General features: G+C 41.5%; 1 protein-coding gene and 1 long non-coding RNA gene across 4 annotated transcripts in view; one reads left to right on the top strand and one right to left on the bottom strand.

Moving 5' to 3' along the window:
* The window catches only part of mast1a (microtubule associated serine/threonine kinase 1a), a 71,608-nt gene that overhangs the window by 24,778 nt on the left and 19,551 nt on the right, over positions 1-27,279 (top strand). For all 3 annotated transcript variants that reach the window (XM_037763808.1, XM_037763807.1, XM_037763809.1), the window contains 10 exons: positions 10,769-10,854; positions 11,877-11,952; positions 12,467-12,539; positions 17,417-17,577; positions 18,525-18,600; positions 20,290-20,499; positions 20,594-20,695; positions 23,877-24,006; positions 26,370-26,437; positions 26,635-26,711. In XM_037763808.1, the coding sequence (XP_037619736.1) occupies positions 10,769-10,854; positions 11,877-11,952; positions 12,467-12,539; positions 17,417-17,577; positions 18,525-18,600; positions 20,290-20,499; positions 20,594-20,695; positions 23,877-24,006; positions 26,370-26,437; positions 26,635-26,711 (1,059 nt within the window). The remainder of the gene's footprint in view (positions 1-10,768; positions 10,855-11,876; positions 11,953-12,466; positions 12,540-17,416; positions 17,578-18,524; positions 18,601-20,289; positions 20,500-20,593; positions 20,696-23,876; positions 24,007-26,369; positions 26,438-26,634; positions 26,712-27,279) is intronic.
* LOC119484763 lies at positions 5,195-6,840 on the bottom strand. The gene is made up of 3 exons (XR_005206111.1): positions 6,043-6,840; positions 5,779-5,943; positions 5,195-5,673 (listed from the first exon to the last, which is right to left on the bottom strand). It is a non-coding gene; the product is annotated as an uncharacterized LOC119484763 (long non-coding RNA).

Raw genomic sequence — 27,279 nt, 5'->3', positions numbered from 1 at the left:
TGAGTAAAGTTTAACAACTTGATGCTTCATTCACACGCTCTTGTCACAGTGTAGGAAAGCTCATAATTCTGCATAGCATCCAATCACAAGGCAACTAGGAGCCAATCACAGCACAGTTGACGCTGTGTCAGGCTTTCGTCATACGGAAGTGGGCGTGGTTTCATCTAAAGTGGATTGTAAGAACGATAGACTTCAGTGACAACTTTGTTACAGTATTTAACAGTCACTTACTCTTACACTTACTCCGCTATAAAATCAGCACTAGTTCAGCCAGATAATACAGTCTGACTGTCGGCCAGCATGTTTATTATCCACCCAATGGGTTCGGTAATTTAAGCAGTCAGCTACTTTGTCTGCCAGCCAACTTTTTATTCAGTCACACAACAAGCTGACTTACCAGCTTATTACATAATCAGTCACTGTACTTAGGAGTCACAACAAAACACACTACCTTTTTTTATTTATTGAACTACTGTAGCACCAACTCCTATTGCAAACTGAGAATTGCCCCTTAGTCACAGCATGAATTACCAAAATCATTGCTATTTTTCTAACATGCTGAAAGGACTGGGTGACTCAGTCAGTATTGTTTTCTGTGACCTCCTTTCTCTGCCTTTCTCTTTTCATCTCCATTCTTTAACTACATTGTACAACTGTGAAGCCGTGGTTGATACTTTGTTGGTCGGCTTTTTTCCCTCCTTTGCTTAGCTTCTCTTTCATGGGGAATGACAGCAAAGGCCTCTATTTATGTCTCTCTGTGCTACATTGCATAGCAACAAGAAAGCCATGTGACTAACCCTGCAGCAACCCCTAACACCAAGACGCTCCTGTTGTATGTTCTCCTCCCTAGTTTCATCCTGTCGTTTATCTACCATCCTCTTTTCTTTTTTCACATCACCTGTTTGCTTTCATCTGCTGCACGTCAGCTTCACTCAATCAGCCCCTCAATCTCCATCTGAATGCCTCATGCATGATAAATCTGCCCACTTGGTTTGATTTGGCCACTTTTCCCTGAGTTGGGGATCCATCTAGATCCTGGTGGATGATTCGGACTCTGGCAGTAAGAACAGTGGGTGTTGTGTAATAATAGGATGCACTAACAGGGAAACAGCCTGTTGGTCCAGAAAGCTTTTTTAAAGGGGTAGCGTTTTTTCCCGTCCATTTCCATCCCACTTCCCACAGTTGTAAACATGCACTCACCTTTAAGAGGTCCTGAGGGAGGGAGGGATGGAGGGAGGGAAGAGAGAGGGATGTCACCTGACAGGAAGTGAGCTTGGACAGATCGATGGTGTAACCATCAGGAGCGTCTGGTGTCCTCTTTGCCCTGTGAGTCAGCACTTAGAGCAGAAGTTGACACTACTGACTGACACACACACACACACACACACTAGGAGTTAATAATCTGCTGGTAAAACACATTAAGCATGCACAAGCGCTCACTCACACCTGTCACAGGCTCACATGTGCATGCAAATGGATAATCACTTACGGTCCAGCAGCACACACACACACACACCATGCAGTACACACACAGACGAACACACATGTAGTTGTCTGCGTCCATAACATCCTGCTCCAGACAGTTAAACGTCCTCTCATGATGTGCTTTCGGGCCGTCTTCATTCTGAATCGGCTCGTTCCTTTAATTGATTTTGCATAATATGGAGCTGTTGTGTTTAAATGGCTGCTGCGTTCTTATCAGTAACCATCCATTATAATGAATGTGCTCCGCGTTAATATAAGCCCGTCAGAGGCCTTTTTGTTTGCGGACAGAGCTTCACAGGAGGAGAGGAGCGGAGAAATCATTTAGGAAGTAATTACAAAGTGCCAAAGAAGCATAATTAAATTAAATACTGTTATTTATAACTGCTGTTTATGAATGAGAATAACGATAAAGGAAGATTGGGAGTTTGTGATAGAGGTTTTTATCTAAAAGATAATCATGAGTAAGGATGACATTGTAAAAACAAAATGTGATACCAGAATTTTCCACAGAAAAATAAAACATTAAAATACATTTCAGAATAAATCGCTGTTTTTGAAGCCAAAGCTTTAATATTTATCAGTCAGCTAAATTCCCACTTTGATTAATTTTTTTTAGCTCCTTTTTATTAAATCATTGGTCAAAGTTCAGAGTTTCCATAGTCCACAGGTCAGGCTGTGTGAATGTATGTGAAATACAACTAAATGCTAAATTATAATGGTGAACATTGTAAACATTATACTGGCTAAAGAGCAGCATGTTAGCATGCTGATGTTAACTTTAGATAAAAACAAACAAACAGTGCAGTTTCACAGAGCCGCTAACATGTCGTCTTGTTACGCATTTTGCTCTTTTGCTTCACTTCCTGTTGGTGGAGAAAGTTTCCTGGCGACCTGTGAACGCCAGCTGACACAAGTTTCATTTATGAAAATTGTGGGTGAAAAATAAGACTCTGGAGAAGAAGACTGTCGAAGATGCAAAAGACCTTTTATTTGCATAATCATCTGAGTTTGTGTCTCTGCAGACGTTCAACAAACTGGTTCGTATTTCCAGGTTACATTCATATATCAAAAGCGTCGTAACCCAAAAGACCCTCCCCGTTGGCTACCTTAATCAGTGTAATGATTAACCCCCCCTCTAACATTTTTCCCGTACGTTAACAAACTTTTCCATATATGGCGCATGTTCTGGTCTAATACAAATGACAAGATATCTAATAGCAATAACAGGATACACCTGGGTTCAACATCCTTCACTATCTACTATCTAGGTCATTAGTGCAATGTCAGAATGTTTTGACATTAACCCTTTTAGGCCAGTATATTGTACAGAGGTTATACAGTTTATGTATCTTTAAAGTGGTTAACATACTGTAGGCCTGTAAGTGTAGAATATTTCCACCACAAAATCTATGAGGCCAATACTGTTCTTTTATGATTTAGCTTTGTATGATTGTTTTTTTATGCCTCCGTGTGGTCGACAGCCGTGGCCGAAGACATAATGTTTTTGTGTTGTCCGTCTGTCCGTCCGTACGTTACGTCCCATTCTCATGAACGCAATATCTCAGGAACGCCTTGAGAGAATTTCTTCAAATCATGTGCAAACGTCCACCTGGACTCAAGGATGAACTGATTAGATTTTGTTTGTCAAAGGTCATTGTGACCTCACAAAACATGTTTTTGCAATAACTCAAGAATTCATATGATTTCACACAAATGTCTAATAGGATAAAATGATGAAGTGATTGATGTAAGCTACAACTTGACTGGTTGGGGGAGGCATGAAAATGTTGTCTGTTTTAGCCCAAAAGAAAAAAAATGTTTATTTCTTTTTCTTTTTTTACACCACATGCATCCTATTTTTGTAGTTTTCCAACAACAACGTTGTCCATTACAGTTGTTACATTTATTGCAGATAACTGGGTACATCGTGACATTGCTAAAGAGATGTCAGACAAGGCATCCATCCGCAGTTTACAAACTGACTTCCTGCATCAATTTTGACCTAACATACTCGCTGTAGTTGAGTGCACATAACATTTTATTATCAACATTTCGGATGTGGTCTCTTTCAGTTTTATCTCTAGATAATCTTGCTGAACTGTTGGCTTGTTTACAACTTTTCTGATCGTCTGATTGCTCGTGCTTCCTGCCCCATCTTTATTGTAGCAACGTTGTTGTGTTCAGTACCCAGCAATTACCTTGCTGAGTACAATGCTATTGTAACAAAGGACCTGAGCTGTAATTAACCAGTCTATTTTGTATTACTGCTTGTTCCATCCTAACTCATAACTTAGAAACTGTGCATCAGTACCAGGCAATCATGAAATGTGTAGTTTTAATGACCTGTATCCAGTTGTTATTGTTTGCATTACTTTTATTGCTGTAATGAGTGTAGACAGTCTGGGACAGTTTTGGAGTGTTAGGGGACCAAAATGTGCGTTTGTGTGTTTTCCATGAGTGTGTGCACGTTCGTGTGTGAGAGACTAATGGCTCAGTGCCAGCCGAGGGCCTGCAGGGGGATAATTGCTCCTCAAAGCTTCTGCACGAGTCATTACCACAGATTTAACCTCTGACCCCTCCCACAGCAGGGTGACCGGGGCGTCGTAGCCAATGACAGCCCTGGGTTTCATTATTGGGAGCAGGGAGACACAAACTGGGGTTGTTGGCTGTCACATCTGTGTCTGTGTTTTTGGTTTTAGCTCGTACTGTTTCTCTGTTGGGTACCTTTGACCTTGTCTGTTTATGTTATCCTCTAAACATTAATGTGTCAGCATGCAACCTTGTCACCTACAAAATACCTTTGTATACGACTAATTTGCTTTGGCAAATAAGTTTTGGATGAATCGTAATTACTGCTGGGATCATAGTGAGAGGGTGACTTGGGTTCACATCCTGCTTCTCATGTGTTGTTAAGTTTAGTTTGGTTAAAGCAGTATGAATTGATTTTTTTGGCTAGTCGGGCAGCAGAACAAACTGTAAACAACATTGGCGTATTATATAACAAGGTTTTATTATTTATTATTTAGTTGTTATTGCTACTGCGTTAGAAAACATTTGCACACCCATCAGATGCAGAAAAACTTAAGCATTCATTCAGAGCCGAGTTTCTGGTCAGCTGATGAATGTAAGTCCAATATTCTCTCTCTTTTAGCTCTGTTTTTGGTCTCCACCAACTCCTGAGGAAAATATCTGGTTCTTTAGCTGCTAAATGCTCCACTATGTTCACCAGCTAGTTGCTAACTGTGTCCGTCTGCTTTGGTAGTGTACAGTGGGTTTATGTGAGTTGATGAACAGCAACACAAACCAAAACAATCAGCTGAAAGATGCTAAAACGCTCCGTAAAGCTGAAGGGGACTGCAGAGTCTGTGATAATTATCTGTGTCTTTCATCTTACACTATACGTAAGCAGCTGTGAAGATTGTGGTTTTAGTTAAAATTTTAAAAAGTCAAGGCATCTCGTCTTGTGCTTCAAGTCAGCGTAGACTTGTTGAATATTTAAGTTCACAATGTTTTTCGCCGGTACTGAGTACCGACCCGATATTAGTGTTTAATTAATAAGCTGTATGCCTCACTGTGTGGAAGACAACATGAGGCTGGACTTAAACATTACTTTCTTAACATTGTAAAACAATATGTAACAAATAAATACATAGATATAAATTTACTTAATTGTTATTTATTATTAAAATAATGAATCGTACACCAGCAACTTGGAAAAAAATCTGTCAAAAATTGGTCAGAACTTAAACAGGAATTAAAATTCCAGTATATAATGTATATAGAATATAAACATTGAACTGAATTGTATAGATCTGATAACTGATCCAGCTATTTGAGTCAGTATCGGACCGATATCCGATCCGGTATCGGTATCGGTGCATCCCTACTTTTTCTAAAGTTAGCCAAGATCTTCTTTTAGTTGCCAAAACATAACCATGAAAAGGTAAATCATGCCGTATTTGCCAGAAGCAGATTTTGTAGGATGAAACTGAAATTTTACAGATGCATTCATTATGCACATTTCATGTTGGCAGTGAACAGTTTGTGGATATAAAAACGTTTCTCATTATACTGATAACAGACGGAGTTCAGCCAGATTGGTTTCTTTGTTTCTTTCTTTCTCACCGTCGTTGTTGTTCCTCTTGTTCTTCTCTCCTGTCACAGTTTGAGGTGTTTCTTTGAGACCAGCTGGATGCAAAAACAAACAAACAGAAAAAAAGCATTGATTTGCCTTGCACCTTTTAACGGACTCAGACAGCTGACACCATCACACTTTGTTTCTCTCTCTCTCACATATTAAAAGTTGTTTTGCTTTCTCATCTGCAGCGGTGTCCGTCAACAGAGGCCCACACAATAGCAGCATGCACCATTGACCCCGATGAATCATACTCTGTGTGACTGACAGCACCACACGCCTCACCACTACTCCTCTGTCACACACACACACACAGATTGAGCCTGCATGATGGATTACACAATAGATTATGATGGATTATAAAGCTGGCATTCACATACCAACAGTCTTTGGCTCAGGCATATCAACAGACACTGACTCACAGTAGTGTGGTTGACTCATATTCTGTGGATTCACTGGCCTCAGATCAGAGCTGACTCAGTCTGATGCTCACCTTCATCATTTCGTTTACTTAACACCTGTTGTCTGTTTCTCACCGTGAGCGCTGGTGAAGATAGGAAAAAAGGAAACAGTTGTCACTGTTTGCTTTTCTTGAGTGTGACTCTAAATGTGTTGCCATGGTGACGAGCATTCCCCCTCACATCCTCTTCCCTCTTCATCTTTCTTCTTCTTCTTCTTCTTCTTGGTCAATTTCATTAAGGAGAGACGAGAATTTGTTCTTAATTAACCTAATTGGGTTTGAATGGGTTTGAATATTTAACAGGAAAGTGTCTCGTTTTCAGCAGAGCTTCAGTTTTGTCTGTTCAAAATTCATTTATGCGCAAGTGGATGACTGAATGAATCCAAACATCAGCGGCTGCCTGAAAACAGAGGAGGGCGGCGGATGATATAGTGCAGGATTGTTAGGCTGTAAACTGACAACGCGTTTGTGTTTGACCGCAAAACTAGAGACAGCTTTAGATTTATGATTCAAAGATGGCGATGTGCAGCATACTAACTGTCTCTCTCTTACACACACACACCTTCTTAGCCAGATTGAGGCAGGATGAGCCCGAGCTGCATGACCATAACCGTGACAGAGTGATTTAAAGTCACATTTAAACACACACACACATGGACACACACACACACACACACATTTTGCTAACACATTCCCACCTCTCTTATCTCCTTTGCTTTTCCAGTCAAGTGAGTCTGCAGCATGTTAGTCATAATTCCTTACAGCCACCTATAGCTCCTGTCCTGTGACCTTCACTCACTGTGACGGCTCACTGTGGCTGGGATTTCAGGGCAAGACGGGATTAATATGAATTTATTTTTAAATGTCCTACTTTTTTTTTTAATGATTTTGCTGTTTAGACTAAGAGAATTATGGACAAAGTATACAAAGTATTGCCAGTTACTAGGATTATAGTTTTTATGCCTCTACGTCGGTGACAGCTGGGCCGGAGGCATTATATTTCCGGGTTGTCCGTCTGTCCGTACCATTCCTGTGAATGTGATATTTTAGGAACGCCTGCAAGGAATTTCTTCAAATGTGGCACAAACGTCCACTTGGACTCGAGGATGAACAGACTATAATTTAGTGGTCAAAGGTCACTGTGACCTAACAAAACACGTTTTTGGCCATAACTCAAGAATACATATGCTAATTATGACAATTTCACACAAATAGGGTAGGAAGGGTGAAAAGGATAAAATGATGAAGTGATGACATTTTGGACAGACATGGATGTAAACTACAACTTGACTGGTTGGCGGAGGCATACAACCGTGAAGCGGTAATTCGAGTTTATATGTATAATGTTGTTATATTGTTATAAAGATACATCTTTCTCTACAGTTTTTTTAAGTTGTGGTAATAGTTGCCGGTACTCTGCACTTAAATTCTTGCACTGCACCGTAATTTATAATGTGCACCTCCCTTTGTTCTACATGTACTGTATACACACATTATTTCTATTTTATTTTACTGTGTACATTTACCGATTGAATGAAAACCTTTTCTTAAAGAGCGGAGAAACAAATGCAGATGCTTTCATACAGATGTGCTGCATGATACTCCAGTAGGCTACTGCCTGTGTCATGACAATACAATCGAGCAATATACTATTTTCTCATGTGACATGTACAGTATACAAATGCTGAATACTTATGGGAGATGTTGGTACACAGCGCTCTCCACTGCCATCATCAAAATGCCAAATAGGGAACATCATTGGAGGTAATGGCGTTCATCCCTCCAGTAGAGTTGAGAGATAGGTAAAATCTATGTCAAGGAGCTGTGAAGCTGCGCTGGAGGATAATATTAGTTCAGCACCTTAAAGCTGCCTTAATCAATGATGAGTGTCACTCATAGTGAATTATGTCTTACAGTTCATTGTTTTAGTTTTTCTGCTCACTGTAGACTACCTGCTCAGCTCCAGACACAGTTAGTGACTAGCTGGTGAACATAGTGGAGCATTTATCTGTTAAAGAGCCACAGATATTTCCCTCAGGTGCTGGTGGAGACCAAACCAGAGCTATAAGGAGAGTGAATATTGGACCTCCATTCATCAGACATGTGTCTAAGAGAATCTAATGTTGCAGGATGTGTAATTATGCAACTGCAATTAGCATATCCGCCATATGAATTTTATAACATGATGTTATGTCGATGGTGTTTACAGCTTGTTGCGCTTACCCTCAGTTGCCAAAAAAGGTCAATTCATGCAGGTTTAATGAGACACTATTTTGGTTTTTCATTTAATTTGTCACCCATCTGTTATTCTATCCAACAAAATTAACTCCAATAGACCAGTTTGCAATGAAGCCACAAGGCACTGTTTTGATTAGATTGTATAGTTTTTACTATTTCATGTCTGGTAAAGGGGCCCAAAAGTCACTCTTTGAACCAAATTACTGACTGAAGTCAAAGTCAACCCAGCAGGTTATGAGAATCAAATCATCCCAAAATAAGAGCATACACTGGAATACAGAAGATATATAACAGCTAGAGCATCCACAGATGGATGTTTCTACCCTCCTCTCCGCCCTGCTGCTTCTGTCGTATGTTCATCTCCTCACTGAATATAAGTAGCAGAACTCCATTGTGACCTTTACTGGTGATAAATATGTGGCTGGCTGCTGGAGTACAGAGTAAAGAGCAGCACTCCTATTTAACCTTTTTTTTTTTTTTTACAGTACAAATGCTTTGGGCAAGATGCCCTTTTATAGCATTCATTTAAGATAACAATGTTATAAAGCATAGTGGCTGCAAGAGGCTTCTGGCTTTATGGGAAGATTAGATTGCTTTGCCCTAGTGGGTCTTCATTCTGTTACTGTCTTTAATAGTTTAGTCAACTCTATAACCCTAAAATGGGGAGTTAGAGCAGAAGAATGAGTCTTCTGGAGTTTCCACATTTCAATTATTCATCATTCAGAGAGTTGATTTCGAAGAAGGATAAAGCAGAATCAGCGCAAAGCAGGAAAAAATGGAGGAAATGAAAGAGCAACAGATGTGTGAGGTGTTATTGAAAGATGGAGATTTATTGAGACTGAAAATAAGAAAAAGTCACAGAAACGAGGCAGGTAGGATTAAATCCCTTTCCCTGTAATGTGTGGTATGAAAGATTAGACGCTACACCTAAAAGTGAATCACTGGTAGAGTCGAGCTGTATCTGTAGATGTGATGAATCATGAATCAAAAGCTAAGAATATGTGAAGCTTGACTAGCGTATGCTCAAGTGATTCAGCTTTTGATTTAGGAAGAGCAGCAATGAAAGTGCATTTGAGAGACTACAGGTTAAGGGGCGAGTGAAATGAAAGGTGATTGCAGGCACCAAGAAAAGAAGAAGAGACACAGAAAGGAAATCAGAGGAATATCCTGTATGCACCTCCAGTCTCTTCACTTTTTTGTTCTTTTATTCCTCTCTCCTCCCTCGCCCTTCCCCCCTTCTCCTCTTCTGAGAGCTGCAGCGACGGATGGTGTCAAGCCACTTCCATCCCTCCATCCAAAGCTAATGCATTTCCCTTAAATATTTCAAGATGCTCCTCCTCTGTTCTGCAAGGTTGAGTACAAGCTCTCCCTCAGCTGGCGCCCACAGAGGCGCACTGCCACCGATAAAAACCCTGCCAGGGGTTTGATGTCTCAGAGTGCTAGAAAACAACTGCTGAAGACTCGCATCAAAAAGGAAGGAGAGATAAGGGAGGATGTGGGAGGATATAGATTATTGATCGAGGGAGATACATCAAATAACCAATGTGTGTTGGGTGACCGCGCGTTTTATTTTTTTATTTCTATGTGTGTATCTGTGATATACAGCACTTCCTGCACAGATGTAGAGCAGCGTGCTGGCTGATGCAACATGGAGCAAACTTGTATTGTTCGTCAGATGTGGTTCTGCTCTGCAAAATCTGGTCTGACAGGCACTCCGGTGAAACACACAGACGAGCACGAAACGCCTATGGGCAAACCCAAACCTCACATAAAAATAACACCTGAAAAATCCACTTTTACAAGCTGTTGTGTACGCAATAAAACGTGTGCATCTCTGTGTGTGCTCCTTTGTGAAGTTCAAAGTCACATTCAGCGGTGGCAGCGGGAGTAGCAGCGACTGAAGCCTTTATGGTTCAATAATTCTAGTTGTTCATGACGGTCTATACCTGCCCTCCCTGGTCCCTTTCTTCCTCTCCGTCTGTCTCTCCATCCCTCCATCGCCTCATCGCTCCTACCATTATATTTCATGGCAGCAGCCGTCGTGGGGCTGGATCTAGAGGAAATTAAAAATCTTTGTTGCTTTGTCGCTCTCCCCTGTGGGTGGGCGGACATCAATAAAGTCTTGTATTATGGCCTGCCACACACACACACACACACACACACACACACAAACACGAGACTTACTGTACTCAAGATGAAAAAGCATACACACTTACACCCACACATACTGTACTGACGGCTATACATTTACTCAGGGTGACAAGTGAGCACACAGACTCAAAGCCAAACACAGACACGGTGTATTCATTAACCTGGGGGTCACTTAGTGGTGTGTGTGTGTGTGTGTGTGTGTGTGTGTGTGTGTGTGTCAGCAATCATCTGTCTGGTATCGATGGAGAATTTAATGAAGACAAATATTGACGTGCTCTTTGTTCTCGTTTATGCTCTAGTTGCAGGACCAGTAACCGGAAAAGCCTCATCCTGAGTACATCGCCCACCCTGCCACGGCCGCACTCCCCACTGCCTGGACACATAGGTCAGTATGTAAAAGTTAGACACATGATACAGTATGAGATTAAACAGTATATATATTTTTAATTACTTATTATTCGACTTGATTAGCTAGCTAACTTGATTAGCCAATTAGCTAGCCAGTGGGGCATACTCACATGCACAAACATGCACATGCTGCCGGCCTGGCTATGTCAACAAAGCACAGATCAGCTCAGATACAACACACACAGAGGGAGAGTGACTTCATTCTCTGCTATTTACACGGCAAATAGTTGTTTGCTGTTATGTTGATGCTCTGTATTTTGAATTTAGCACCTTTTAAAGGCGGGAAAAGAGTGCTGCAAGATTAACAAGACAACATCAAAACTGAAAAAAACAAAACAAGCAAAGAACATCGGAGTCACTGTATTAAGAGCTCACAGTTGCCAGTTGTCATAGTAACACAATAAGCTTTGTGGCATGTGAGTTTTCAAGGTGCACAGCAATGACAAATACAGACAATCACAGCAAGCATTGGGCGGGTTTCTCGTTGTAAACAACAGAGCTCTGACAAATGCGGATTCATCCTAGCACAGTGTGAGACAACTGAACCTGGGCACCATGGAAAATAACAAAATCGCTATGTAGAGGTGCCGTGGTATTACAATGTTTTGACACCACTGCACTAGAGGTGTTAAGTTGCTCTTTAACTTAACATTTAATTTATAATACAGTAATTTAATACATGTAGTGTAGGACAAGATCAAGGATACAATCCACTATTACTGTAGATGTCTTGGAAGTAGGCGTCACAGTGAATTAACAGAGTTGTTGTTTTTATTATAAAGCATAACAGTGTTTTTTGTGTCTCTGCTGACATGATCGGTGTACAAAGATCAAATTATGAGGGCCCACCTTCTTGTTCTTGATGTTTCCTTAAAAGTGAGGTTGACTGAATGAAATGGGAATGACCTAAAACCTAAAATGACGTTTGGTATGTTATCCTGCCCAATAACCCATAGTGTATGTTTTCTGCTCTGTTCTGTTCCATATGTATTTTAATAGGAAGCAGTCCGTTGGACAGCCCGCGCAACTTCTCACCAAGCGGACCTGCCCACTTTTCCTTCGCCTCCTCTCGCAGGTTGGCATCCCTCCTTTATTCACACAATAAGTCACACATGCAACGTTACAAGGGCAGTGCGAAGAAGTTGATAGGATTATTTTTACACACACACACACACACACACACACAGAGTGAAACTCCTCAGGGAACACACCCACTCACACACACAAATGTGAAATGAAACTGCATGCTTCGGCTCTGTCTTTGTCCTGCGCTGCTCCCACCGTGACAAAGGCGTGACAGCGGGCCCAGATGAATGAGGCGAGGTGCCAGGATTTCGCCCAAACGTGTGTCCCTCATCACTCACACAGAGGAAGTGTCAGACATGGCTGGAGGAGGCCTGAGGGGAGAAAGGAATAAAAAGAACAAAAGTATAATTAGATAGAGAGGAAAGTGAAGGTGGTGGGATTGCTTAAGTATAACTGTGTTGTTTGGAGGGACTAAAATAGAGACTGATGTTGGAGTTCTGGCTGTTGAAAGTGATGGAAATGATACGTTCTCCCTCTTCCACTGTTATTTATTTGCTCCTCAGGGCTGATGGTCGTAGATGGTCCTTGGCTTCTCTGCCTTCCTCAGGATATGGCACCAATACACCCAGCTCAACGGTACGTTTAAGAGAAAGAAGAAAGCCACACTCGTTTGATTTTTCATTCATTTATCAGCATTTTGGCACATCTTGTCTTCTTGAGGACAAGAGACAGTAATCATTAGGGATGCACTGATCCAACTTTTTCTCTCCTCTTCTGATTTCCAATCTGATTCAATTGTTTTGCCTAATTTAAAATCTGTGTTCCTCCCTGTGTGGATCTCACTCGAATATATATTTTTTTATGAGGTAACGTGATGCCACTAAAAATTGAGTCGGCGACCCACTCTGATTAAATTACACTGAATTTAACTGTATTCAGTGTGGATCGGTCAAGTCTCGACCAGTAACCAATCCACTTGATTAAAGGGATAGTTCGGGTGTTTTGAAGAGGGGTTGTATGAGGTACTTATCCATAATCAGTGTATTACCTACAGTAGATGACGGTCGGCACACCCCCAGTTTGGAGAAGCAGACATGAGATCTGCACAGAAGCAAAGTAATCAACATATTTTAGCCACATAAAAGACAGGCTCACCTAAAAAAAATCAATATCCGTTTAACTGTATACTATATTTAGAATATTTTCACCGCTTTCCGATCCATTTGTATCCATTGTATTGTTGTATCCATCTGTGCTCTCGCTAAAGCCACCAGACTCCAGTGAAAAAACCTTTGTGCTATTGTATGACCCAAACAAACTAACCGATCAAGGCAGCGGTAGACCAGCAACTCCTGTGCTGATAATAATTGCATATTGGATAGGTACATCTCTAGTCGTCATTTGAGGGAGATATTTATGTATATTTGTAGCCTATATGACAGATATTTCAGATCAGTGATCATCAATATGTTCACATGATGCGTCTGCAGCTCAGGTGGTAGAGCAGGTTGGCCGTTAATCACAAGGTTGGTGGCTGATTCCTATCAAAGTGTCCTTGAGCAAGACACTGAATGCCACATTTTTCCTGTGTGTATGCGAAAGAAAGCAACTCGCTTTTTACAAAAGTATCTGCCAAAACAATGTTATGTAACATTTCAGGAGCCTGCATCAGAGTAAGAGTGTGTTTTCTTTAAGTCCTCTCTTTAAGAGGGTACCAACATAACTGTCTACACAACAGACGTGACCACAGCAGCAGCAACTTTCCTCCATCTGTCGTGTATTATTACTGCAGCAGCCACGGCACCTTCTGCTTTCTCAAATCTAGGATAGAGCTGACTAAGTGTGTCCTTGTAACACAAAACTCATGACTATCAAACAGGACACCAGAGTGTAGCAGCAGTCTCCTGAAAAGGCCTATGGTGGCTGTTATGCTGTTTTCACAGAGAGATTCCTTTATGTTCCCCCTCTCCATAGCGTGACAAGTGAAAACTCATAAGGATCAAACACTGGACTTTCTTTCAGTTCCAATTTTACCGGAGAAAACAGGAGAAAAGTAAACTTAAGTGGGATTTTCTTTTTCTTCTCTTGATAACATAGGCTAAGTCATGAAATCAACTCCCAAAACTGTGTGTTACATTTTTCATCCATTGTTAAATTGATGAGTTGGGTTTTTGTATCCTTTGCATGAATATGTATCTCACTCAGTTAATTTATTTGCATATATTTTCATGCATAAAATCAGTGCGCTCCATTCTGCTTGTAAATTCATGTTCTAAAAGTTGCATGCTCTACTTTGGTCTCGCTCCGCTTTGAAATGATTACACGGCACACTTGCAGCTAAATGCCATGCATACACAAACACACACACACACACACACACACAAACACACACACACTCCCCTGTGTTCTTTGACTTTGTACTCGCTGCTGCGAGTCTCAGCCGATTATTTAAAAGCACTTTAGCCCTGAGGAACATGCATCGCATGTAAACCTTGAACTAAAAATAACTTATCAGTTGCTAAGAAATGATCGAGCTGATTTATCTGCAGCTTGTGACTTGACCTTTCTGAAAAAGAAAAATAGTGGAGCAGGGATAATGGAAATGTAACCAATCTGTATTTCTTCCCTGTTCCAGTAACTATATCTCTATCCATCACTTCATCCCCAGAGAAGCGGAGATGGATGATGGATGGCAACAGAGACAAATAAAAGAGAGTGTAGGTGGAAGTGAAACATGTTTTGAAGCAAACGGAGGGACAACAACAATGTTCACTCTTGTCTGAGTGAAGCATAAGAGACTACTCAGAGAAATGAACTCTGCCAAGGCCCATTTGGTAAATAGTCCATTTGAGAAATGGACCTTAATGTGTATGACGCTCAGGTGGAGGCAAGGTGTTGACTCATAATCCACCCCCTGTACACTTCTCTGCCATCTTGAACACAATCACTTCCTCAGCGTCTTTGCTGCTTTTCACACGTCATTTCTTCCATTCACTTCCTCTCGTGCACCTCCTCACAGCGGCACGTATAGAGAGACATACAGTACGCCGCAGGCGACTCATTGATCTCTTTTTACCGGTAGATGAGTTTGAAGATGGTTTCCCAGTCTCTCCATACTCCTTTCCATCTCCATCACTCCTCCTCTCCACCTCCTTCCCTTCAGGTTTCTGTGCTCTGCTGGTTCTTACATGGGCCATTACTCGCTTGATTAGTTACAGCAGGACCCTTGCATACTGAACAGAGCAGATGAAAGGAGGAGGAGATGTGTGTGTGTGTGTGTGTGTGTGTGTGGGGGGGGGGGTTCCTATATAAAGAGGTAGATATGAACCAAATTTATGCAGGAAAGCTGCAGACATGTAAACAGCTGAAAGTGGAGGTAACACATGGATAGAAAACCGAGGATGAAACCTTCTGTCGGATATCCGTACATCCCAATTCTAATTTCCCTTCGCTGGAAATCTGTTAGGTGTTGGACGCTGCAGCTGATCGGACTGCTTTGACACTGCTTCACCACAACACCACAGTTTTATACAGCCTGTTCTCATTGGGCTTCAAATACCGACGCTTTGTCGTTGGAAAACACATCCGTGGAAAGTGTTGTGGTGACGTAGTTTAAAGAGCGAAAGAGACACACAGGGCGGGAGGGGAGGTGGATGGGTCCAACAAACACAGAGCTTTCATTCAGGAGACCGCTAATCGCGTCCCATGCGTTCACTTTCAGTTTCGCTTTACAATCAGCTGATCGTTCGTGTCCCGTGTTCACAATGTCAAATCACATTTTCGCTGTACAAAGGTACAATTTAATAATTCATTTGATTAATTTAGTAAAACATTATTGCTGACGCCAAGAAACGTCTGGAACACTGCAAAATCAGAAGAAATGAGAAAATACAGGCAGAGGGCTGCAGGGTCAGATAGAGATACCACCACATACTTCTAGTGGGTCATAAGTGATGTTTGAGAGGGATTATTTTTGTATCCGTCTATATGTTGTTTTTTAGGAAAATGTTGCATATTAAGTCAAATGTGATGCTGAAAATCCCTGTGCGCCGGGAAGAAACTATATTTTGATGTGTACACAGTTTATTTACATAATTTCCACTTTGCCAAAAACAAATTTAGACCCAAACATTTCTACGAATTATGAGACACTCATCATAACCTTTATTATTGTATAATACATTTACAAACAGAAATGCTGATGCAAATCTTTATGAAATAAGCGTTATAAAAAACATGTTGCTGCTGAAGTAATGGCTCATGAGCGTTCAGTGTCCGGGCAGTGAGGTCCATTTACAAACGTTGGTGCATTACAAGCACTGAATAAAGTTTTGATGCATGTATGGAGGCTTCAAGTTGTTTATTTTAAGGGAAAAACATGCAGAGACAATTCATTTCTTGTTCTGTTTTGCCATGTGGGAGGAAATATGAAAAAATAGTGCTAAAAACAGTAACTTTACACTCTTATTTTTGTATTGTTTGTACATAATATCGAACTCCAAGGCATCAAAAGACAACAGAACTGTTGAAGCTGACTGACAGCTGTGGCACCACCATGAGAAAACTGACTTCAGATGATGATTCTTTAAAAACGCGTTTCCTCGATGCCTATTTCCTCGCATATTTTCCTTGCATCTCTCGTCACGTCTTCAGCAAGAGAAGCGAGTGAAGGAAATCTGGATGCAATTAAATAAATTGAGATGCACTCTGTGACTGAACGAAGGAGCGAGACAGTTATGAGACTGTTTTTCATCTATGTCAACGCTCATATCCAACGGCATTTCCCTCAGTCTCCGAGCTCTCCGTGTCTCCAGGGAGCTTCTTAATTGATTCTGTTGACTGGACTTGCTGCATTTACAACGTGCTTTTCTGCAGCTTGCAAGTGGCAAAGACCTGAATGGAGTTTCTAATGGATTTTTATAGCAGAAATCATTGTGTGGCCAAAGCCAACCATGGTGTCCCATTGGGAGATGTGTTCATTAAGCCTCCCATTGATCCAGGCTGGTTTTTCCCTCCTGCACTGAAGAAAAGTGTTTTGTTTAAAGCCGAATAGCACTGCCATTTACCCCCCCGAGGCAGCAGACACTTAAAGGCAGCAGTCAACTTTTAGGTGGAGTGACTCTTTCATTCCCTGCAGTCTTTTTGCTGTGGTGTTCAGTCCACATTATTCTGTTTTGCCCTCCTACACTAACTCCTTCTGGATATTTTTCTTGTTTCTCCACCTCTCTCTCTTCCTCCCTTGTTCTTTTAAGTTAGTCGTTTCTTTGTTTCAGTTTTTTCCACCCACTCATGGTACACCTTGTGCTTTCTTCTCTTCTTCTTCTCTTCTCTTATTGTCACCACATCGATTAGGGTGCTCTTGCCATTTGTCATTTTTTATGTCCTCCTCTCCGTCACTGGATATCTATTTTTAAACTATTGACGTTGCAGCTGCAACAGAAGCTTTTTCAAAGGAATCCAACAAAAGGGCAGTTCATAATTTAACCTTGTCTCTTTTTCATGTCTCCTTCCAGTCATCCAGCTCATCCCAGGAGCGTTTGCACCAGCTGCCCTTCCAGCCGACCATGGACGAGTTGCACTTCCTGTCCAAGCACTTTGGCAGCACTGAGAGCATCACGGACGATGACGGGGGCCGACGCTCGCCGCACGTCCGCCCTCGCTCTCGAAGCCTCAGGTGGGCAAAAGAAAGTTTAAGCAAAGGGAGACCAGCCACTAGGCATATAGCCATCTTTAACTTTTTTTTTATCATTTTATTGTTTGTTAAAGTAAAATAACTATCAACTAAGTTTAACTAACTACCAATTTACCATTTATATAGGATGGTTATTATGAAGTGTTACCGGAAATACTCAAGTACCTCAAAATGTTAGTACGGTACTCATGTAGTTGCTTCCTACCACTATTATTAAATGAGTATCAGTCCACCCTCCAGATGTTTGAGCCTCTCCAGAGTGCAGCAGTTTCTCTATTAGCAGGAGTCTCCACAGCTATTATAGCGTCCCCTCTGGATGCAACATGCTCCAACTACATACAACACGTCACTACTGATCAGTATTCAGTTTTCATATTAAGCTCCTCAGCGGTCGCTGCCCTACATAGATAATCTCCTATCTTCTGGCTTCAGTATACAGAATGCTTTTATTGTGTACCTTGACGTGCCTCATTATTTCTATTCATATCACATGTGAAGCTAAACTGTGTTTGCCTACTAGACTTGTCTTCACGATATGCTTTCCTTTTGTGAATGTCTAATTCAGCGCTGTATGAGATTCTGCCACGTGTTGAGTTTACATCTGTGCACATGTGTGTGTAGGAAAGTGCACATGTGACTCTGAATACATTCATGCTTGTCTGACGTCTGCACCACGTGTGGCGTGGCGTGCGGGAGGACGCCGGATCCATTAGAGGAACTAAACTGAGTGTACTGAATTTCTGATGGGTCGATTAGCATAATGTCCAGACAGGATGGACATGAGGGGAAGCGGTGAATTATTCCTTCATTCAAGTGAAAAAGACAGAATTGCGTCTCACCGGCTGCCTCCCCTCACTCTCTGTTCTTTGATTTTCTCAGTCAGTGTTGTTTATTACGCTCCTGCTCTGTGTGTGTTTGTCTCTCTTCAGCCCGGGGCGCTCTCCATCCTGCTATGACAATGAAATAGTGATGATGAACCATGTCTACAAGGAGCGCTTCCCCAAGGTCAGCCTCATACAAACAAACACAACGGTGTAAACATCAAATACGCACACAAATAATATGCATGCAGTCAGTGGCCACCTCTTTAGCTACACTGAATTACATTTAAAACATTTGGTAGATTATTTTTTCCAGAGCGACTCCCATCGATGCTCATTATTTGTAACTAGGGTGGTATCACCATATGGACTGAGAACAACAGACGGTCATTCACAAAAGTCTGGTCTGCTCCTCCTTTTCTAGGAGCAGACCAGTCTGAGTAAGATTGGGCTTCTGTGATGAGCCAGGCAGCAATATTATCCCAGCATGTAGACACTCACGAGTCACAACACTACATGAGTCAGAGTGTAAGTAGCCCCAGCAGCCTCATTGTCAGGGTGTATAAGATATAACTGCAATGTCCAGGGTTTGACTCCCAGCCACGGGACCTTTGTTGCATGTTTTACACCCTGATGCACTCTCCTGCTGAACTAAGCTGTTATCTATGTTGTTACTTTGAAAGAGGCTTACCATTCTCCTCTAACCTCCAACATAAAGACAGCTCTCAGTCAGAGGGCAGATTCTATTTCACTGTTCTTGGTAAGCTGTTGACACGGCAATGTGGGAAAACTCCTGGAGGTCGTCCATGTCTGAGATGCTAGACCTGACCTATGAGTCACTGATCATGAGCGCATAATCAATTAGATCACGTATCTCGCTCCGGGCCGATATGTAATCAAACCGTAAGCTAACCTTTTAAAGCTTGCAGTCTGTACAGTACTGAGACATGGATACATGACTCAATGTCTGAGACAAACAACTATTTCTATGAACAGGGAAATGTATGTCAGGAAATGTGGTTTCCTCGATTGCCTCGCACACACACACACACACACACACACACACAAACGCCGTGCTCATTCACTGTAATGCATTATGAAGCAGTGCTAATAAGGCTTCCCACATACAATTGCACACTTCCCAGCACTGTGAATAAAAGCTCGACATTGCTGCATCCTCAGTGCCATTATAAGGAGAATAAATAGCAGTTGCATACCTGAAATAGGTATTTAATGGATGCTTTAAAGCTTCAGTAGTCAGAACGTTTTTGGCATCATGAGAATGTTGAGAACAGTTGAGGAAATACCAAGCACCGCCCACCAGCTGGAGCACAGACAATAGGAACGCTCTCTCTCTCTAAAATGACCTGTGATTGGCCAAAGTCTCCCGTCACGGGCTAGATTTTATAAAGCCTGAAAATAGAGATGTGACCAATCAGTATATCAGTGGTGTATGTAAGTGTTGTGGTGAGTGAAAAGTGGTGTAAGGCAGTGTTGCATGCTAAAAGAACAGCTTTGTAGGCTTGTCCTCCTCAGCCCAGGTGCGCAGCACACTAACGACCTGCAAAGCAGAGGAGAAAACAAACACAGGGCAGGCCGAGCAGACACACAGGAAGGGTCGTCACAAGCGGTTCTTGAGAAAGCTGCAAGCAAAGGCCAAGCAGTTCTGAACTAGCATGTTTTGAGCAGGCACTGCACAAGTGTAATAAAATCACTGCCTTTACAGAGTTTTAATGTGCCACATCAGCCTGCGATGACAGGTGTCAAGACATTACTGATGTGTGGGCTTATGTACTGTAGGAAACCTGAATCTGGGTGATTCAACGTGGGGGCAGCCTGACAAGATGATATCCACTATCTTGTATTCATTTAGGCCACAGCTCAGATGGAGGAGAGGCTGGCAGAGTTCATCCACAACTACTGCCCAGAGAGTGTCCTGCCACTGGCCGACGGGGTCCTCAGCTTCATCCACCACCAGGTAGAGGAGCTGTCAAGGGACTGCCTGACCAAATCACGTGAGGGTCTCATTACCAGCGTCTACTTCTGTGAGCTGCAGGAGAACCTGGAGAAGCTGCTGAATGACGTGAGTTGTGACGCGTGAGTCGTGGAGGCGGAGAGGAATGTAACCTCAAACAACTGACAATGCCTGTCTTTCCATCTCTCTCCCTCGCCATCAGGCTTATGAGCGCTCCGAGAGCTCGGAGCTCACCTTCGTCATCGAGCTGGTCAAAAAGCTCTTCATCATCATATCTCGTCCGGCCAGGCTCCTCGAGTGTTTGGTGAGTTTCATCCCTCCATCTGATTATGCAGTCAGTTTTGTGAAACAGTCACTCAACACACACTGATACGGATTCACCAAATGAGCATTTACTGAATCAAATGACAAGATCCCTTTTTTTCTGAGGGCCTTTTCACATTCTGAGTATGTTCTGCTTCATCTGCTGGGAAAGACTCCTGTCCTCCCACTTTGAGATGGAGGGTAGTCTCCTTCATACTGAAATGGTATCAAAGCATGAGCAGAAGTGGGGCAGGCTGTCTACTGTGCATTCAGTCTGAAGTGATGAAACACAGGTTTTGTAAGTGTTGCACAGCTGGAAGCTGTGCTGTCACTCCTAAAAGGGAACTGACTTTAGGCTTTTTTAACAATCTTTTACATTACATTTGTTTTACTTGTGACAAATAAAAAAAAACATGAATATCTTTTTTTTTCTGACTGATTTTCTAAATTGTATTTTCCCATGTAGTCTGGTGGTGTTCTCACTGCTACAGCAGTTACCACTGATTCCGACCTACGATGTCGCTGTTGAAACGAGCATCCCACCCTCCTTTTACGTCTGCAAACAAAACTCTTTTATGAGCATGAAGTCTCAGGGATGATTTCTCATTTATGCTGTGTCTCAAATTGGATACTTCCGTTAGTACTCTTCCATGTAGTACATTGTGCACACTATGTACCTACTTGTGTAATGTGTGAATTTCGACAGGGTAGTGTTGTTGCCAATCGCACACGGCTGGTGTGCACTCACCGGAAGCTCGGTAGATCAGCTAAAATCATTAAATGATCAGTCAGCGTGGCTGCATTAGAATCAAAACCTGTACCAGAGTTCTACTCTCTACCTGCTCTCTGCACTTGTGTTGCATATTTACTACGTCCCCTTGCATTCAGAAATGGCTGCTAATGTACACTTGCTTCCAGTAAATGTAGATTCATGTTCAGCATTCTTATTACTTATTAGATTTGAATGTATGAATGTACTGTATTATGCAGTGGAGGTCATGGTCTTGTGTCATTCTGTGCATCAGACATGCTGCACATCTCTCAGTACGCCGCAGGATATTTTTCCAACTTAACTCGAAACTGTAAAATATTCTTTCCACCTCCACTTCTTGCCGATCTTCTCGGAAGCGAGTCAAATCAGCTGGGAGACAGAGCCGCGTCCTTGACATGTGGATAGATACAGTACATAACTCACTTCCACTTGGTAATAACAAGCCTCTCTGTATGCACAGGAGGCTTAGCCATACCTGAATATCCGCTCCCTGATTCATAGCCTTGCGTGGCCCTCATTGGTGAGGTCCCGCCTCCAACCACTCCCCCCAGCTCATCTTTCTGTTGCCAAGGCGACCATCAGAAGAGGTCGATAGGGTCAGGCAGGATGTGGATGGGACTTAAGATCCTCACCGCCTTTAGGTTAGAGAGGAGGAGACACGCACACAGATAAAATGTGGTCCGCCGGCGTAGAGTTTGTTTAGCATTCAAGTCAGCTGTGAATTCTGATTTGGTGAAAATGTCACAGAGTCAGTCGGCTGTTGGCTGCAGGGATATTATCCTCGAGCAGAGCAAGCTATCAGAGAGGCAGGTTAATTCCCCCTCTCCGTACGCTGTCTTTTTTATTTTTTCTTTCCGGTCGAGGGGAGCAGATATGAGAGAGCAGGGGAGGAAGGAAATGATCCCGGCTGCCCCGGGCTCTGCTTTCTAATCAAAATGTTATTCCACCAACAGGAATGAAACTGAATCCCAAAGGACGCCACAAAAGGCTGTTTCATTGGAAAAAAGATGTTTCAAGAAAGCAATTTAAAGTTGGGAGGTGTATTAACACTGATTGTGTTTGTTTGACAGCCCTATAGCGGCGTTTGGTCATGAATTTGAAGTAAATTCTAGTTGTGTGATTATAAATTGGGAAATCCTGGAATTACTTAAATGAATTTACAGTATGTGACGTGACACAATTTACAGTTATCAAATATCTCTGTTTCTGTTAACTAGGAAGTTAGTTATCATGGTTCAATACCCAGCTGTAAAAGATAATCATTACTGTGATATACTGTGATACATTCTCTTGTAATATGTAACCAATCATAGCTCGAATTGTCAATCATAGTGATGCAGATATTTGGGAGTATAAAAAATCAGATAATATATTGGCATTGTTTATCATTTTTAATAACATAAAGGCATGAATACATAAACAATCTGGATATGGATACCTTCGAATTATTTTTCTTTTTAAATTATGACCAAGATACTTAAGATATTAAGTGTTTTTAAAGCAAAAATGCCAAAAATGTACTGGTTCAAGCTTCTCAAATTTAAATATTGGCTGTTTTTGTTTAGTCTTCTATGATAGTAAATTGAATATATTTGCAATTTGAAGATGCCACATTGCACTCCTTGAATGATGTGACATTTTTCACTATTTTCTAACATTTAATAGACCAACAATTAATCAATTCATTGAGAAAATAATCCCCAGATTAATTGGCAATGAAAATAAACATTAGTTGCAGCCTTAAATAAGGTATACTGTATACTATAAATAAGTACAGCTTTTCTTCCTCTCCATTTCAGGGCGATAATTTTACTCTTCATTTACAAACATATCATGATATGTATTAGACAAATGACTCACAGCATCACCTATATCTTGATACCATCATGACTGTGGGCAGAATATCATCAGTTTTCTATCATGAAGGTTACCTGTCTTACTGAGCAGTGCAGTCGTTTAAAAATCATTCAGTCCCTTTTTCTTGATCTCACATGAAAATTTGTTTGAGGATTAATGAAAAATTTCAGGGGAAGGGACAAGGTTTCACTTTTTATAATCCCACACATCAAACACTTCAGTAGTGTTGATTTTAAAGTGGCAATCATCTGGTGTTGACAGGAGCTGATTATTGTGAATTCACTTCTAGAGATGATGTGGCTCCAGCGCTGGTCTTCAAACCCATCTGAAGGTGTTAAAACTGACGTGAAGCTATTTTATACTGATGAATATTAAATGAGAAGTGATCATTTTGCTGTGCTGCACACACTAGATGTGTTCACTCCTATTGGAGTACCTGTACTTCTGAATACTACATTTGAATTCGGATGGTAGATCTTCAGCTGTAGCAGCTTAAGCTTTAAGGTGCATTTATGTTGTAGCTTCCTTTGATACTTATTTTTCCGGCTCCTAGGAGTTCAACCCCGAAGAGTTTTACCATCTGCTGGAGGCAGCGGAGGACATCGCCAAGGAGGGACAACTGATGAAGGCGGACATCCCTCGCTACATCATCAGCCAGTTGGGGCTGACCAGAGACCTGGAGGGTAAGAGAAAGATATATTTTCTGGGTTTTGTTGTACAAATGTAGCTTTAACAGAAAATACTGTATGTACACAGAAAGAAATGTGTTAAGTCTTTGATTTGTTCTGTTAGACATTGGCTGGTTCCTTGTGATATTTATAGACTGAGGAATGAGACTATTTCCAAAAAATGTCAAACTATTCCTTTAAGCTTCTTTAAGTTAGTTAATGTAGTTCGTCCCATTGATTTGGACCACTTATCAACACCACCAGCAGTTGGAGCAGCAACTGTGACTGCGAGAGACAGATTATGGATGGAATTAAGGGGCTTTAAAGCCCTTAGCACCGGGTTGTCGGAAAATCCGTACTCCTTCTTGCAGTCGTAACTCAAAGAAAAATTTGAACATATTGATATAAACATTTTTTAGATTCAGTCTGACAAACATTTCCTGAGGATATTATCTCTGATGTCCATCACAAACAAACATCCATAAAAAAGACACTCCTTACAGCTCCAGAGCTTGCCTGACAATCATCATGTTTCTAATTTTCCTTCAGTATCAAAGTAACCCAATGAAAGTTGTATGTACTGTACATCCATGGGTACATTGCAACCAGGAAGTGCTAACAGCTAATTCGGCATACTTTTAATGGTGCCAATTTATCAAAACGTAAATAAATATACATGTATGCAAAAAAAATAACACAGCCCCCAGCTACCTATTTACATCCACCAAAGCCCCCAAATCACGGATGTATTAAGAGAACTGGATACAGTGTTGGAGGCGGGGCCCCTGTTCATTCCTATGAAAGTTGCTCAGGGGCGCATGGAGCCAAAATGGCTCGACTTCCGATTGGAAAAATACCCATATCTTCCGCATCCATTGGGCCCATGGAGCAGGCGCAGTAGCGTCCGCTCGGTCACAGGGTCACAGCCATCACGCTGTCGTCACGGCTTTCCAACTCCACCTCCAACTCATTCACATGAACGGAGGAAGGGAAATAACTCTGGATTCAGCTATCAGTGCATTTTACAACTTTTAGGACCTAATGATTTAAATAAGGGCTATTCAAGTTTTCATGATTTACCTAAAAAAGAATTATCCGCTGAGTTACAGACGTCTCTTTCCCAATATAAATCTATGGGAAAAAGTCTTTTTGGGCCTAATGGCATCACGTAACGGACACGGAAGTTGTAGTACCGCCCTTTGACCACTAAGAAAATTGGCATCAGCGACTGCCGCTCTTCCTGGGGGCTTGCCCCAATGATGGGAACTGTAGCCCCACAAATTAGAGCATAATTATCCCCAAAAGTAAGTAAGTCAAAGATGATAAAATAATAGGAATTACACCACTCACTTACTTACTTTTTTCATGTTGAACATGAACATACAGGCAATAAAGTCAAGCCAGTGGTTATCTTGTTGTCTCACAGTGTCAGACTTTAAGACTTTGCTTTAAGCTATCGATCAGCTTCACTGGTTGTTCAGGATGAGGATGTACGAGATGTGATGGATCATTAGCTGGCTGGTGGTGCGGTGGCGTCGCTGTCTTTCATTAATCTTCATGGCTCAAACTCGGCCCCCAAACTCACATATTAATTCACATCTGCTCAGCCGCTCCGGGTCTCATCCATCAGGAGCTGTTCATTAGCTGATGGGTTAAATGACCCGGAATGACTCTTCACAATAAACCTCTGCCTCCTGCCAGGCCTTTCTCAGCTTATCTCTGCTAACAATGTGCAACTTGATATCTTGATCTTGCACTTTTGTTTTTGCACCTACATTGTCATGCATAGACACACATGCACACCCACGTAGCTGCTTGCACACTTTCACACTCTCATTTCTTTTCTTGGCTCCTCACAGAGAGACCGTTGACAAGATCAGTTGTTTTCAGCGTCAAAGAGAAACCGACAGAATATACGATTGTCAGCTCAGTAACTTTTATTTCACATGACGTTAATATCTACAGAGCGGCTTTGTAAACGCTTTGCAAAGTTAATTATTAGTCAATTATTTCCCTGCTTCAACAAAACAGTACTATAATCAGTGTGTTCTTGCAGCTGTCACACACAAGAGAGGAAGAACACTGAAAATTAGCAGCCAGTGCTGCTCAAGGAAGGAGAAGGTACAAAGTGAGGGGGAGGGACAGCTGAAGGAGACAAGAAAAATTAATAGGAAGACGCTATTTTAACTCTCATGTTTTTCTTTCTGTGATCTGACGTGTTTCTTCTGTTTTTAAAAAAGCTGTTTTGTTTAAGATGTCTGAGCAGCTGCAATGTTTTTTATCTGCTCACAGCAGTGAGGGATGCCTGGTGTTTTAGCATGAAAAATGTTTTCATTTTGACACTAGGTTTGCTTGTTAACTAGCATGTTTCTCAACAGAAATCGTGAGCCTTGACAGCTACGACAGCGAGGGTCCACATACTCCAGAGACCGATGACTCAGCAGAGGTGAAGAACAAATAAACCAGACAGATCTGTGTTTACATGTATTCACACGCAATACGACTGCATACACACACACACACCGCCATTCAAACACACACAGCTGTCAAATCAAAGAAACAATGACATTTGAGCATTTGAACATTTAATTGAAACAGCCTTTGTGTTGATTTGAGTTATAATTTCTTTAAATATGTCACCAGGGAAAAGGGAGAGTCATCAAGCCACCGAGTGAAGAAGATTTTCAGAGCATCAAACTGATCAGCAATGGAGCTTATGGGTAAGCAACGGACTGAACTCATTGACCCCTCATAGGAACTAAATCAAATCCAATGAAGCTATTTTGTAGTGTTATAACAAGAACAAATCTTTCCAAGGTCAACAATCATTCCTGCTCAATATCATATAGTGCTCCATGAAGAGCTGATAAAAAAGATCAATAAAAGATGCAACACAATATTGGATCCTGGAATAAAACTACTCCAATAATACTACTGCTACTACAACAGCAACACTATGATGATAATAGTACAAAATGTTTCCATCGCTGAAAACCAGCTGCTTTGAAAGAAAGAAACCAGTCTAAATGAATATGTTCAGTGGAAAACCCACCAATATGTTTCCTTAACTACAGTATGGTAATTATAGCTAAAAATGTACGTTGTCAAATGCTGTATTGTTTAGTAACATAAAACAAAAACTGATTCTTTTAAACACGCACAAAGACTGACTTCATTATTTACATGACATCATGGAGAAAGCCTGGAAGATGAGGAAACAGCCCTTTATCAGGATAAATATCTGCCATTTGCTGCACAAATGATCGGAAATTTTGCACACACTGTGTG

This window comes from Sebastes umbrosus, chromosome 3 (assembly GCF_015220745.1).
Source record: "Sebastes umbrosus isolate fSebUmb1 chromosome 3, fSebUmb1.pri, whole genome shotgun sequence".
NCBI lineage: Eukaryota > Metazoa > Chordata > Actinopteri > Perciformes > Sebastidae > Sebastes > Sebastes umbrosus.
Note: the sequence above shows the minus strand (reverse complement) of the source record. Positions and strands in the feature narration are given on the sequence as shown.